At 38.8% G+C, this 14960-nt stretch overlaps 1 protein-coding gene across 1 annotated transcript in view; it reads left to right on the forward strand.

Annotated features, from left to right (window-relative positions):
- The first annotated feature begins 1508 nt into the window (after window positions 1-1508).
- Window positions 1509-14960, forward strand: part of LOC109993947 (F-BAR and double SH3 domains protein 2) — a 28972-nt gene continuing 15520 nt past the window's right edge. The window contains exons 1-5 of the mRNA XM_020647118.3: window positions 1509-1714; window positions 4238-4335; window positions 7699-7744; window positions 13150-13226; window positions 13726-13870. Coding sequence (XP_020502774.2) covers window positions 1694-1714; window positions 4238-4335; window positions 7699-7744; window positions 13150-13226; window positions 13726-13870 — 387 coding nt within the window. The 5' untranslated portion in view covers window positions 1509-1693. The remainder of the gene's footprint in view (window positions 1715-4237; window positions 4336-7698; window positions 7745-13149; window positions 13227-13725; window positions 13871-14960) is intronic.

Here is a 14960-nt window from a genome sequence, read left to right on the forward strand (position 1 = left end):
GCAGAATTATCTAGCTAGAGATCATTTTACTGTATACTATTTAGATGCACGTAGTTAGTCAGACTTTAATTCTAACAAGTGAATGAGCTGTTGATAACTTGGAGTACATTTGATCTCCACATAACTAAGTTTAAATAATCTATGAGAATAATAAAGAAGAATAAGCAGCAAAATTACCTTTGTAACTCTAAAATCACTGACTGTAACTTTTAAATATTTTACATTATGTTATTGCACTTTTTTGTTTTATTGTTTTTCTCGACTGTAAAGTTATTTCTTAATACTTTTATTATGTTACTTTTACATGTCATAAATAAAGGTTAAATTATAATAGTTTTTATTAGTTGTAATGTAAAGGAAGTGGTAGAAGTACGCCTTGTCTAATTAGCCAAAAATGAGTAAAACATCACATTTTCAGTCCCAAAATTGATTTTAATGAAGGCCTTGATATATGCCTTCATGAGTGAATAAACAGAGGGGTAGAAAAGCAACAATATTAAGTTAATTTATGTTATCTTATTTTATTTTGTCTTATCTTTAACATCTTATTGTACCTTGAATTACTTGTCCTACTTATAATAATAATAATAATAATAACTTTATTAATATAGCACCTTTTAAAAACACATAAGAACCCAGGCAACACAAGAACCCAACAACACGAGCTGAGACCAAGAGCACCAAAGATTTAAAAAGATGTAAGAATTTGACATCATTAGTAATTATTTATGTAATTTATTTATGTAATTAAGATAAGATAGGATAATACTTTATTGATCCTCAGAGGGGAAATTTGGGCGTTGCAGCAGCACAGACAAGAAAGCTCAAAATACACATTAAACAGAACAGATAAGATAAATAAAAATAAAAACAGAGGGTATATACAAGTACAAAATGAATGATGAAGTTAACTATGTAGGGAATTGAGACAGTATTTACAGACAATGACAAGATAAAGTGACAAGTGATGATTAAAGTGACTTGGTGTGGTAAATAGCAGCAAGTAATGTAAACAGCAGAGAAGAGAGGCAGTGTTGTACCACAGTGATGCAGAGTGCAGTTATATAATATAATGTAGTATAATATAATATAATATAATATAGTGTAATATAATGAAATGTTATATAATATAGACTAATATAATAATATAATAAAATATATAGAATGTACAGTATATATATTGAAACTAAATAATAATAATAACACAATGTTAGTAATGATAATAATGAAGCAGGTCATGTGGGTAGTGTTTTCTGGGGGTGAAGTTTTGTGTCAAGGACAGACTGTTATTTATGTTATTTAATTATTTGACAACATTAGGATATTGCAACTAAAAGTTTTCATGAACTCAAAAAAGGACATCAAATATTTTAATTGTGACAAACAAGAGACTTTCTAATGTCTGGGTCGTCTGCTTTTACTTTGGTGATTCGTCTGCGGAAGTAGATTTTATTCTGAAAACGGGACCGGAAGTGTGCTCTGTAACAGTTTATAACTTGACGGTTGTGTTTTCTGTTCCCCGGGGCCACAGTGTTTTCAACGGGACTCAACTTACACATTTACTGGACTCGCTATGGCCGCTTGACCCAGGCTGAAAACACTCGTTTCTTGTTTCTTGTTTGTAGGAAAAGTTTTTTTTTTTCTCCAGATAAAAATTTCTTCTTCTGTGTAGTTTTTATGTCAAAAAATAAGGATGCAACCCCCACCGAGAAAGGTGAGTTTTCCCCGTTGTAGCCACGCTTTGTTGCCTTTCGTCTGCTTACAAAAACCACATAATTGCTACTTTTTATACTCTGCAGATGAGCGTGCGGCTTGTGTCCTCGAACTTCTTTGATGTTTCTCTAAAATAGCGGCGAAGGAGGAAAAACTTTGGGGGGAAAAAGGGTCCCATGTGCCGCAATTTTTTTAAGGAGAATAGCCCCGTTAACGTTTCCCTCTCAAACGGGGACACCGTCAAACCACAGACGTCCAAAATGTCACTTTAAATAGTGTTTTTATGACGAAACTAATTGGCACAGCTTAAGAAATAGTGCACACATTGCAGTGTGTTACAAGTGATTCAGAAAGACACTCTTAGGATCAAGTAAATATCAGTGTGACTCCCTCTGGTCCTACTGCCATCCGTAGATTAAACACTTTTGCAAGTTAATATCCGAATAAAATGTGATTCTAGTGTTTTATTTATCCATGCCGAATTTGTGAGTGGAGCGAAATTCCTGCAAAAAGTGCGAAATGAAACTATTTTCTTGCATGCAAGTTTGCCTACAGCCCTGGAGCAGTAAAATGTCAGATTTTTTGCATGTTCTTTGGTGTACTTTTCTCCTTCAAGGGGAAAGTCCAGGGGGAGGAGGGAGGGAGGGGAGGGGGGGGCAAAAAAGAGACAAAAACAGTCGAAAATGCAAAAATGCAAAAAATGGCTCGAAGTTAGAACGCATAGCAAGCTGTTAAGGAAGGTTTTAAGCGTTTTAGTTTGTGGAAATAAACATGAAGAAGTCAAATCTTGGCACAGTTTGGTTCGGTGCGAAAAAATGTTCACGGGGGATCATATTTCAAAAACATGGCTCAGCAGCATTTCTTTTCTCTGTAGTACTTTGAGCTGCTCGGTGAGATCAGACACATAGAAGCTCTTTTATCATGGTGTTTATATGTGGCATGATTTAAAGATACATGTTAATGTGGATTTTGTGTCTTACAACTTTTGCCTTGCCCTCCATTGAGGGTGAAGAACAACCATTGCATGTTGTGAAATTGCATCAATAGTTATCAAACGTTGGTGACATGTATAATACGATAACTACACCTGATCTGTTGTTACTTGATTGAAAAGCTATGTGTTTAAAGTTCTGTCCTCCCATGGGGTTTAACTTTTAAAAATCAGAACATATTGTGGATTTTCATGCCATGAAAAGCACAACATCCACTATTCGTTTAGGTTGCATTATCAACCTTCAATCTGGCTCTGTTTCCCTGTTGGTAATAACACCTCCTCTTATCAGGTAGGGGATTAGGTCACTGTACTACCTGGTCAGTGCAAAGCCCCAGGAGACCTTATGACTCGTAGTTATGTGTAAGTTAAGGGGATGTTTCGCCACTGAAGATTTTAAAAATAACACAAAATGAACTGAACTTTAAACATCAGAGGACCTGTGAAGTAGACCAAGCCTCATTAAGACGTCTGATCTTCTGTTAGGCATGTTACATCCTGCTTACCTCTCCTTTAAAATCTGTAGATAAGCACTTCAACTAACAAATGTGTTTGTCCTCAATAAGCCCGGTGATAGTCTTTTTTGAATGAACTGTTGATCTACCAATAGGGCTGGACGGCATGGACCAAAACTCATATCTCGATGTTTTTTCACTGAATGGCGATACTCGATATATATCAATATCATCTTTTTTTAACAGTCAGTTAAGTACAACATGTATATGAAAACAAACTACCTCTTTGTGAAGTTAATTCATTTTCTGCACAACAAAATAAACACAGTTGTGTGTTTTGTTAACCATTTAGTTTTTTGAGTTTGGCTCAGAAAAAGACAGAGAGAGAGAGAGAGAGGAGAAATAGGTGAACTAGCAGCTCTACAGCAGAGACGTATATAACGTTATTTTAATGCAACATGAACTATATCAATATTAACGATATTGTCCTACCCTATATCGGATTGAAAATATATCGATATATCTTAAAAACTCGATATATCTCCCAGCCCTATCTACCAAGTGTCAGAAAATTATGAAAACAGTAAAAAAAAAAAATACATCAGACACATTTTGAGTTAAAAGATATTGAGTTCACTATCACAGATGATTAATAAAATGATTTTATAAAATCACTTTCGAGCAGTTAGATTGAAACAATTACTGGTCATTTGTCTTTAAACTGAATTTAAAGGTTTGTCTGTTATGAAGCTAGTTACAGATGTGTACATTATTATTATAAAATGTTTTCCTTTAGACAACACTAACAGTTCCAGGGATGAGACCTGATCCCCGCTCTTAATCATTTATCTAACGGAAATTAAGAAACCCAGCGTGATAATGGATGCAGTCAATTTTCACTTGTACTGATTGCAGGCTCAGCTGAATCAACACTGCGGCCCTTGGAGTCATTTGGTATACATATGGGAATTATCTTGGGAAAGTCCTCTTTGTGTTTCTGTTTGAGCTGAAGAAAAAAAGAGATGTGACTCATCTTCAGATTCTTTTTCTCATAATTCAGTTTTTTCCCTCCTGACAGGTCCGGGTCACCCAGGAGCTGAAACACACTCATGCAGAGCAGATGAGCAGATTACACATCAAACACCAGACAGAATGTGACCTCCTGGAGGACCTGAGGTGAGCCGTCAGGAGTCAGACTGTAGACAGGCTCGGTGACAGAAAGTATTCATGATGAACCTAAAGACTTGTTGAACATGCATTTATATAGCTTGTCAGTAAGCTGCTCAATTATGCAAAACAAAATAGAATCATAATCATTTGGATTAAAGTTGTGATGTTTGAACTTGATTATTGCATCATCTCGACTTCAGCTGAACTGAATGCACCTCATCGTGGCTGAAAGTGATGCTGCATTTACATAAGTTCAGTCAGACAGCACGAGAGCAGGACATACAATGTGCAGTGAAGCTGGCTAAAGTAAATGTAGACTGCACAGCCATCCAAAGTTAAACTAAGTTCACCCACTGAATTAAGAATAAGATGTTATTGAAGCTCCTTGGATACAGATGTTGAATCGGTGCATCCCATAGCACCAATCAATTTATCTTGATATTCAGTTTTTATAAGCACTGAAAACCAAAATTTCCCGCTACCAGTTTTGCCGTGTTAGCCAGCACAAGCAAGTAAGGCTGGGCGACATGGACCAAAACTCATATCTTGATATTGTTTAGCTGAATGGCGATACTCGATATATATCAGTATGTATTTTATTAACAGTGAAAACACATGGAAAAATAAACTACCTGTTTGTGAATTTAAAAAGTAATATTATAAAATAATAATGTTCCTTAAATACAATAAAAGAGAGAGAGAGAGGAGGAGCAGGGTGAAGAGGGACAGACAGTCAGTCATCATCAGTGAGATGAGAAAAAGGAGACCTGGCACCTCTGTAACGTTATTTTAATGCAACATGAACTATATCCATATTAACGATATTGTCTTACCCTATGTCTTGTTTGGAAATATATCGATATATCTTAAAAACTCGATATATTTCCCAGCCCTACAAGGAAGCCAACTGTTAGTTGTTGCAAGTCTTGTGCCTTGTCTAGAAACACACACAACAGGAAACCAAAATAATGAATGCCTCCTCAAAATAGGAATATCACACCTCAAGCTGTGAACACATCACGTGAACTATTTAGCTTAATGTAATTCATTCATTCATCTGGTAAATCATTACTCTCTTGTAGCTTTTCTTTTGGTCTCTCATCAAGGTCATCTCTGGCTCATGCTTCACCAGCTCGCCTCACACTGTGTATATACTCGACCTTCTTAGCAGGTCGGGTAATAAAGCTTATTTTAGCAGTGACATTGCACGTTGAAGAGTTTGAAAGGGTAACAATTGTATCTGACTGAGTGGCATATCTCCAGAGAGTTTTTATTGTGTTTTTTCACAACCAGCAATCATCTCACATTGTCCTGTGGGAAAAGACAAGTCGAGCATCATCAAGCTAAAAAAAAAAACAGGAACATTTTGTGTAGAAGTTGGAGTTGCACTAGTTCTCGTCTTTTAAAAAGAAGATCCCCTGCTGTGAATGTGTAGTCCTGACATTGAACAAAACTCCCCCTATGTCAAAGAGAATTTCCAGATAAATACCCCCTGTATTTGGTGCAAATGCTAATTTCAGCTCCTGCTCTGAAATGCCTTGTTATGGTTGGTTACAGGGTAGAACGTTTTTACCCACATCACTGATTAAAGTCTGTCTCTGAACCTTTTGATTATCTTATAAGTGCATATTCTTTCAGGGTCAGGTTCAAGCATCCTGTCTCTTAACAGGGTCTTCCTTCATTTAAAGAATATTTATGTGCAACTAAGTCCAAATCCAGACGTGTGAAAGTCCTCCAGCCAGGTAAACACTCGTCTTTGATTCAGGCAGCGAGCTTTAGCACTGTGATTAGAAGCATTTTAAAGGTTTAAAAGCTAAAGGTTGTGGTTGTGTTTTCAGTCTTAGTTTTGGGTTGAGTTGACAGCCTACTGGCTCCCCACTTCCTGTCTGTGGTTGGTGGCAGAGCTCTGAACCTTTCAAACAGCTGGAAGTTAAGGTCATAGAGAGCTGCCAGATGTTCTGACTGCTTTGAATCGCTCGCCGTGGGAGGCTGTTTGAAACAATGTAAAACTCGACGGGTATTGAATTTGCGAGGGGTCACTCTCCCCGAGCCCAACGAGAAATGATTCAGCAAACTGGAAGTTGCATCTGCTCGTCAGCAAACGCTCCGTTTGGGAAAATGACAGGAAGTGAGTAATGGCGGGGCGTCGGGGCGGCGGGGGGGGGGGTATTGGAAGAGAGGGAGCCTTGGAAAAGCAGTGAAGAGGAAGGGAGCAGGCAAGAGGAAGAGAGGGAAGCTCCCAGGAAGTAAGCCAGATTGTTTAGAGCAGGGTGGAGCATGGCAGTCAAGTCTCGACATGTTTAATGACTTAATGATGATTTCGCTGCAGTCACATTTTTCCCAGGGCGCTGACCTCTCGTCTTTTCTTAGACTTTTGTATAAATTCGACTTGAGTTATTGCTGGTTTTGTTCCTGTTGTTGTAAATCAACCTTGAAAACTGTAAAATACCCATAAAAACAAAATCCATCGAGATGTACTGCAGTTCTCAGCCCATATTATGATTTACAGCTCTATTTCTTAAACCCGGCGTCAAGCATTTTAACCAAATTGAAACTTAAGACGTGTTTTTGTTCCTATTTTTTTTTTCTTTTTTAAAATCTCCTATTCCCATCAACATTTGAGTCACATTCCTAGTATGTCCACACATACCTGGCATATAAAGATGATTCAGATTCAGATTATGAACATGCAGCAAAGCAACAGAAGGAAGTACTTTACTTCGGTAGTCTCAGTTAATCCGTAATAAATCAACACAATAACGACAATATTCTTCATTTTTCTACAACCCTAATTCTGCTTCTGTCAACCAATTTGAGTGTTATCACTTTTGAAATGGTATTTTCTCTGGTGTTTCATTTGCACATGTGGACCTGGTTTGATTTGGAGATCATATATTGGGTAGTTCGCTGCTGCAGAAGGCTTTTAGTTACAAATAAATAAATAGTAGATAGTTCAAACGCTGTGATCTTGATAGATAACCTTGGTGTTGTTATAGTGAAGTGTTACCACTTTAAGCATTTTAATGTTTGATATTGAGTCTTTAGAAAACATTCACATACCAAAGATATTTCCAGTTCAGAGATTGCTTTATTTAAAAAATAAACGACTGCATCATGGATTGTCCAATTTGTTCAACTTGCACGTAAATACAAGACAACAAACCTATATTAAAATAGTGTAATACAAAACTACATGTGATGCTTTACAGTCCATATATAAAGAACATCAAATGAAGCCCTTTGGATAATCCCCACATCACCAAACTGTGTAATACTGGAATAATAAATGAACTGCTTTTCTTTATGGATATATTGTCTCATCTGTAATCCAATAATAATATGGTAACATTCACTTTATCTTCTTTTTAGGACTTTTAGCCAAAAGAGGGCCGCTGTAGAACGAGACTACGCCCAGGTAAGTAAATCTTAACCCTCTCACAGCCCTTTCTGATGCTTGGTACCACCATCGCTGCTCTCCCTTGTCATTTGCGCTGCTAAAAATACTCCCAGTTTTTTACGATACTGTCCTCCAAAGTCACCATATGACAGTGGGGTTGAGGATGTGGCCTTAAGAAAGCTCTTTGTTCACATGTGGCCAGAAAGCTCATAAATGGTAAGCAGCCGCAGAAACAAACACCACAACTGAGAGAGAAACAACTTCCACTGGTTATCCTCTCCGGCTCGCTTCCTCCTTCGCCGTGTTGTTTTTTTTCCCCGCAGCTTCCTGGAGATGTCAATCGTCCGTCTAAAAATCCGGTCTTTGCCTCTTTGGCTCTGTTCAGGTTTTGCAGCCCTGTGAGGAATGTCCACCACCACTGTGAAGAGAGAGGGGGGCATGTCGGCAGATCTGACTAGCGTCTTTAAATGTCTGTTTGCTCTTATGCATCTGGTCCTAAAGGCTGTTTCCATGAAGGTGGTTAGATGAAGCAAACAAATAGTACCAGGATGGATCTGTTTCATCAAGCCAACTGGGAGATTATGTGACCATTCTGAGTCGTGTGTGGTTTATTACATGATTTAGAAACCAAAGACTGTATACAAGAAGTGGACATTACCATTGTGACATGACCGAAGTGCACTACTGTTATGAAGCCTGAAGTAATGTCTTTTGGCTGTTGCCTAGGACTGTCCCGATAATTGCTATATTGCAATACTGTTGACAAACCAACTGCAGTGATGGCAAGCCATGACCACAACCCATTTGTTCACATTTATTCTTATCTTCTTGAGGCTCTGCCCTTCTGGTTTTTAACCTTAAATTTGTGCGTATTGGATGTTAGATAAATAAATTATGTGAACCAGAATTTAAAATATAACTTTTCCAGCAACTGAAGCTCCTGAATCTCTCTCTGTTCCCTCCTCACCCTCTTCGGGTCATGCAGAGTTTCAGTCTTTGTTTTTTTTAACAGAAAACTATCCGATTTCTCTGGTCACAACACCAGATTTTACTCTCACCAGTCTGAGAACATTTCAACTTTTGGTTATGATAGAGACAGGAAATACAGGGAAGAGGGAGTTGGGGATTTCATGCAGAAAAGGGCAGAGGGGCTAGGTCGAACTCATGACCTATGCAGTGAGGACTCGGCCTCTGTACATGACCGAGCCAAACCGGTGTCCCAAGAAGTACACAGAATAGTACATGTTATCTTTGTGATTATTCAGATGTCAAAGCACAACTGCCCGTTCCACTCCAAAAGTCTGGAGAGGCTGAAGTGTTAGCAACATATACAAAACCCTAAGCACCCCTATGATGCAACATTTGGTCGACGAGATGGTTCCTTTAAGCCTTTTTATGAACATTAAAATCAGGATACGTTAAGAAATCTGTTGAAGAACCCAAGACTTTGGTGCTTTTATCACATCCTGCCACCCTAAATCACAGCAGGGGAGGTTTCCCAACATGGCAGACCTACTGGCCTTTTTTTTTTACTCTCTGGAATACGATTCTGCAACAGCACCGCAACAAAGCTCTGCCATCATTATGCCTTTTTACATTCATATTGCTTCTGCAGAAGCATAACATGTAGAGAAACAGTTGGGGCTCTGCATACATACACACACTTAGACATGCACACACACACACACACACACACACACACACACACACACAGAATGTGGTGCTCTCCCCCTGTTGGCTTTTTCCAATGGGGGGTGATCCTGTCCCCCTTTAATGCCTCTGTTATTACCTCCGATGGCGGAGCAGAGTTGGACTCACTTTGTTACATTCATAGTGAATGCTAGACATCACAGGGGCGTAAATATCACATCTGAAAGGACAGTCTGAACGCCATAAGCGGTCATGTTGAAGCATTTCGTCTTAACCAGGTTAGACTTGTTGGGACGTTTCAGTGGTGACTGAGGTTAGACATATTTGAGCCTGCTTTACTAAACTTAACTTCCTGAAAAGAAAAATCCTGAAGAAACCCTGGTTAAATTCCTATTTCTGCTTTCTTGGCTTGCTCTGCTGAAAATGCATTACAGTATGACCTGGGATCAAACGTTCACCTTGGAGTTTGTTTAGAGATAGAGTTATACTCCACATTCACAGGTTGAATGTGTGTACACCGCTGCGGTTGAAAATCTCTGACACCTGTTTGTACATAATTTATATTCGCGTGTATTCATGTCAGCTTGCATAAAAAATGTATGATGTCTCAGATTAAGGAAAGAGGAGTACAAATACTACACTGAACTCTGCACACAAGGCAACCACAGAGAGAGCATGAAAGTAACTGTTACTATCCGTGAAGCTGTGCAGCAATGAGAGTTTTGGGATTTTTGAATTTCTGATTGGCTAGATTGTCCATTTAAAACACTCGAGTGTCTGGCAGCTGAAACAGGAATGCAGTTATCAGCTGGTCTGTAAATCAACTTGAAGAAGTAAACACTGAGATCGTATGCAAGTATTTGTTATGTTGGCACACTTTGAGGAACGGGGAACATGAATTACCCCATGACACATTATTTTTGCATTTATTTAAATACTACATGAATGCAGTGGGAATTCAAAAATGAGTATTCAAATAAAGCCATGTGTTTTGTTTAGTGGAGAGTCAAGGTCAGTCTGCACTGCAGGCTAGCTTTTGTAACCCATTTCATGTGTGTTTTATTGGATATGCATGCCCAAGTTATACCAGTGTTTTAAGATTCAGATTTCATCAGATCTGAGCGCTGCAGCACAGCTCTTTCTAATTTGTATGTCTCATGACATGTTGTGAGTTCTCCATAGGAGTTGTTGTCAAAGCTGATGCCTGGATATCAAAAGTTGAGTTTAAATCATTGATTAGTCGACTTGATAAATATTTCTTCTTCCTCTTTAGTTTGAAGGGTGATCTGTGTGTCTTGATTGTACTGGCCGGCTGAGAGTTGTGTGATCAATTAGACACCCGCTGCCAATGATTGAATCAAAGTGGGTCAGAGTGTCTCTGGATGGAACACTTGGTTCCCTTTGGTCACACCCGCTGCTTTTTCTTTTTCTTTAAAAAGAAAATCTCTTCTCTTTACACGCCTTTTCTCTTAACCTCTTACACCTGCAAGCTGCTTCAGCCATCAGCTGATTACTAGTCAAATCACACAGTGTGATAAAATGTCCTCCTCTGTGCGGCTCTTCCTCGGCTGTCCTCACATCCCTCCTCCTCCTCCTCCCCTTCCCTTGTTCCCATCGCAGTATTCAGGCGTGTCCGCTCGGCTAGCTCAGTTGGCGATCCTCTCTCTATCTGAGCCTACAATGGTCGGGTTTGTAGCCGCTCTGAAACTTTGGCACTAAGATCACCAAGACCAGCGAGTTCAGAGCTTGTGTCACCAAAGTGGACAGAGGCAGGATAGATGGGCTAATTTCATTAATGGGCATTTTATCTGTTTTTTTAGCACAAGACAAAGTTAGAAAAAGATGAGAAATGTGGTGGCTGTCTGTATATTAAATGAAAATCCAGCTTGTTAAATTAAATGTAGCATATATCCATGTACTCCAATCTTTTGCATCACTGCTCTTTTGCACAAAAACTGTGCAAAGAATTTCATTATACAAGTTTTTCCACAAAAACTCAGTTTCAGAACAGACTTGACTTGTAAAACTTGATTTCATGGTCATTTGTGATTTTGGCTAATGCTGTGGAACCTGTGGGTGTTACTTTAGATCGATGTTTTATAAAAAAAAAAAAAACATTTTCTACTGTAGTAACAGCCCGAGAGTTTACAGTACATGTAATGACATAAGCATGACTCGAGCAAAATAGTGTCAAAGAGAGCTGTGGTCTCTGGGTCAGGGTGGCTATGAGCCTGATGAAGACATGTGGTTGAAACAAGGTCACACATTTTTGGGGAGCTATGATTAACAGTTATTCTGTTCTAACAATAGCTCTGGTATGTGTCTTCTCACTGGTTATGTACGGAGGGAACAAATACATGGCAATACCTGACAGTCTACCTGTCTGTTATGACTGGAGGCAGAATACAGTTTTAAGTTGGTATTTAAAAATGTGTTTTATAAAGCTAAAGTGGCACTCTTAACAGAATCCTTATTCAGCGCTTCAGCGTTGTTAACTTGCTGAGCCACAGCTGATGAATGAGAACACAACGCAGAACATTCACCCTGTAAACATGCATGAAACAGATTACTCAGTTTAAAACCATCGAGGTGGTAAACCACTGAGTGACTTCAGATGTGCTACCTACTTGTTGTATAACCTGTGCACTGCCCCGCCTCCTATTACATTATCCCACTAAGTGTGAAGACAAACAACTTTATGAAGTCATTTTTATACTTATACTGACGTGACAGTGTTTAACCTCAAATAAATAAATGGTTGAAGTCGGTGCAGAAGAAGGCGAGATGTCTGGACTTTGAGTCCCTTGTGCAAATGAAGCTCCATAAATGTTAGCTGTTACAACTCCAATAAAACAACAGTATATTGTCTTTTCATCACACCCACACTGCATGGTGAAATATCCACATCCTTTAAACTTAAAGCCAAGGATTCATATCTTATCTTTCGGTTTTTACATTCATAGCTCTCTTTAATTTGGTAGACACTCAACAGCTGTGGGGACAATTTGTTTTGCTCCAACCACCTTTTGAATTAACAGTTTTTATTGTAAACATTGGAACCCAAACAAAATCATTTTCTACATAAAACATAACTAAAACGGTCAATGAAGTGAATTTGCTGTAGCTTTTATGAGTCGTTTTGGCTGTGTCTTATTTAAGATAAAATGATGACTCAGCACTACTTTTAGACTTCAGGAGACTACCAGACATACAGTACATGCATATACAGAAACACCCAAGAAATCATCCTTACAGTTTAAAAAAAATAAAAATGTTTACTGGCCTGATATTTTGGGTCTTCAAAGGTTAACCTCACTGCGGTCAAGGTAGAGGAACCTGATATAGACTCTGGAGTGAAAGAGGTCCAAATATTCACATTTATCTGCTATAATTGAACCTACATCAGCATTAAAACCAGTAATGAGCTCACCTTTAAAAAAAAGAGGTGAACAAGTTCATGCAATGCTGATTTTAAACTCCCTGCAATCAGAAAAGACTTTATATCAGTTCCTGCGTCTAAAACTGATGAACATGATGAATTAAACTGGAAATCTTTGAACTCTAATGAAGAAAAGATGTCGTTTTGTTCTGATTCTGCTCTTTCTATCCCTCTGTCGTCGTGCTCTGGCTGCCCGGTGGTTTATGGGACAAGGTCAGAAAGGGGCAGCGTCCTCCATGCATGTCCTGTGTGAAGATGAGATGCAGAAAATGTGTGTCGGTGTCAGAGGTGGAAGGTCATGCCTGTTTTTGTGTCTCCCTTTCTTCTCTTCAAGGCCCTCCAGAAGCTGGCAAACCAGTATCTAAAGAGAGAGTGGCCCGACAGTCCCACAGATGAACAAGCAGATCAGAGGTAACACCTTTCTCCAAACTTATTATGTGTCAGGAAAATAAACTAAAAAGTCTATTTTAGCTAACACACTCACACGCTCGTCTGAAGGCAGATGTTGTTTTAAAACATTGAATCAGCCTTCAGTCCCCAAGCAGGAAGGAGCTCAGATATAGATGTTCTGTATTATAAAGACGTTTTAGTCATCTTTAATGCAAAAAAGTGCAGATTTCTTTCCGTTTCTTGCTCCTTTAATGAAAGTTAATTATCTTGCTTTTGTAGGAAGTGATATTAAACTGATTTAGATTTTAGTTTTGAATGATTTTTTCAGACAAAACCATTTTTAGAGAAAAAATAATCATCAACAAATCACAGAAATACCGAGGGAGACTCTGTGATTAAAATCATCGTTTGTTGCAGCCTTACTTCACATCTTGCTGCCTTCTTCCCAGGGTTCATCTGTTTACAAGAATTGAATTGACAGCTCGAATGGATTCCTTTGTTTTGTCTTTGTTTGCTCCAGGAACATGTACTGTGTATGGAAGGATTATTTAGAGGGTACGATCCAGGTCACACAGTCCAGAATCAGCGCCTGTGATAACTACAAAGTCCAAGTCGCTGATCCAGCTAAGACGGTCCGACTTCAGAAGGAGCAGCAGCTGAGGAAGGTAATGCAGATTTATTTGACACCTCTGCTTGGGTTTCAGACACAAACTTTCTTTGCACAGCTCCACCTTTGTTATTAAAGCCATTTTCATATATGCACTCCTGAACATTTCAGGCACACTGCCCCTGAAGGCAACACATGCCTTAATGTCACAACGACAGAGCGGAGAGGAGCATAAATGGTGAACAGAAAACATAACAATGCAGTTTCACGACGTGCACGGAGATCGCACCAGTCCCATGAATACAATCTATGGCCGTGTACTGTGCGCAGGATATATACTGTATGTCACCATCACCTGGCTCACGGTGAATTTTCCTGAATATTTCCTGCTGCATTAAACAGTTTCTTTAGGGGGCTGGTATGGAACATTTCAGGTAAAGTCAGAGTGAAAAATGTGGCTGTTTGCGTTCAGGCATGCATCTCATCCTGAACACTTCAGGAACTTCAGGAGTTTTGTGTGAAAGCACCACAATTTTCTCTTAATCAAGAAGTTAGTAACATATTTTTTGTCACTTGCAACCATATAAAATTAAACTAAGAGATCTCTCCTTTCCTTTTTCTTAGTTTAAAGCATTAAACTAAGAGATCTCTTCTTTACTCAAACCGTCAGGAGTTACTTAAACAAAGAGACAAATGGCACTTCAATACTGAAGCCTTGACAGTAAGTGCCTTTGTCCATCCTTCCTTTGTTTTCTTGTATTGACACTCTGCCACAAATGTCAGCAGTGTGTTGGAAGTCCTGAATATCTTCTCTGCACTGAGAACCTTTTTGTTTTTTCATTTTCTCTCTGGTCATCGCCAACTGAAACATGTTCAACCCTAGTTAAAGTGCTTTGCTTTAGTAATGTAATTTTGACTTACTGTACATGTGAGGGAGGGGGCTGAGCAAATAACACAGAGACCGACTGCCACATCATACTGTATATGTACATGTGGCAGCTAATGGTTTTTCAGAATACCCCCACGGTGCCCAACCCTCAATGAGCTGCTCTTTCATGCTGTGCAAAAATACCAAAAAAAAAAGAGAAACATGCATTTGTTAAATTGTAGAGGGATATTATGTATGTAGGTATCTCTACAAACTGCCC

This window comes from Labrus bergylta, chromosome 14, assembly GCF_963930695.1.
Source record: "Labrus bergylta chromosome 14, fLabBer1.1, whole genome shotgun sequence".
Classification (NCBI taxonomy): Eukaryota; Metazoa; Chordata; class Actinopteri; order Labriformes; family Labridae; genus Labrus; species Labrus bergylta.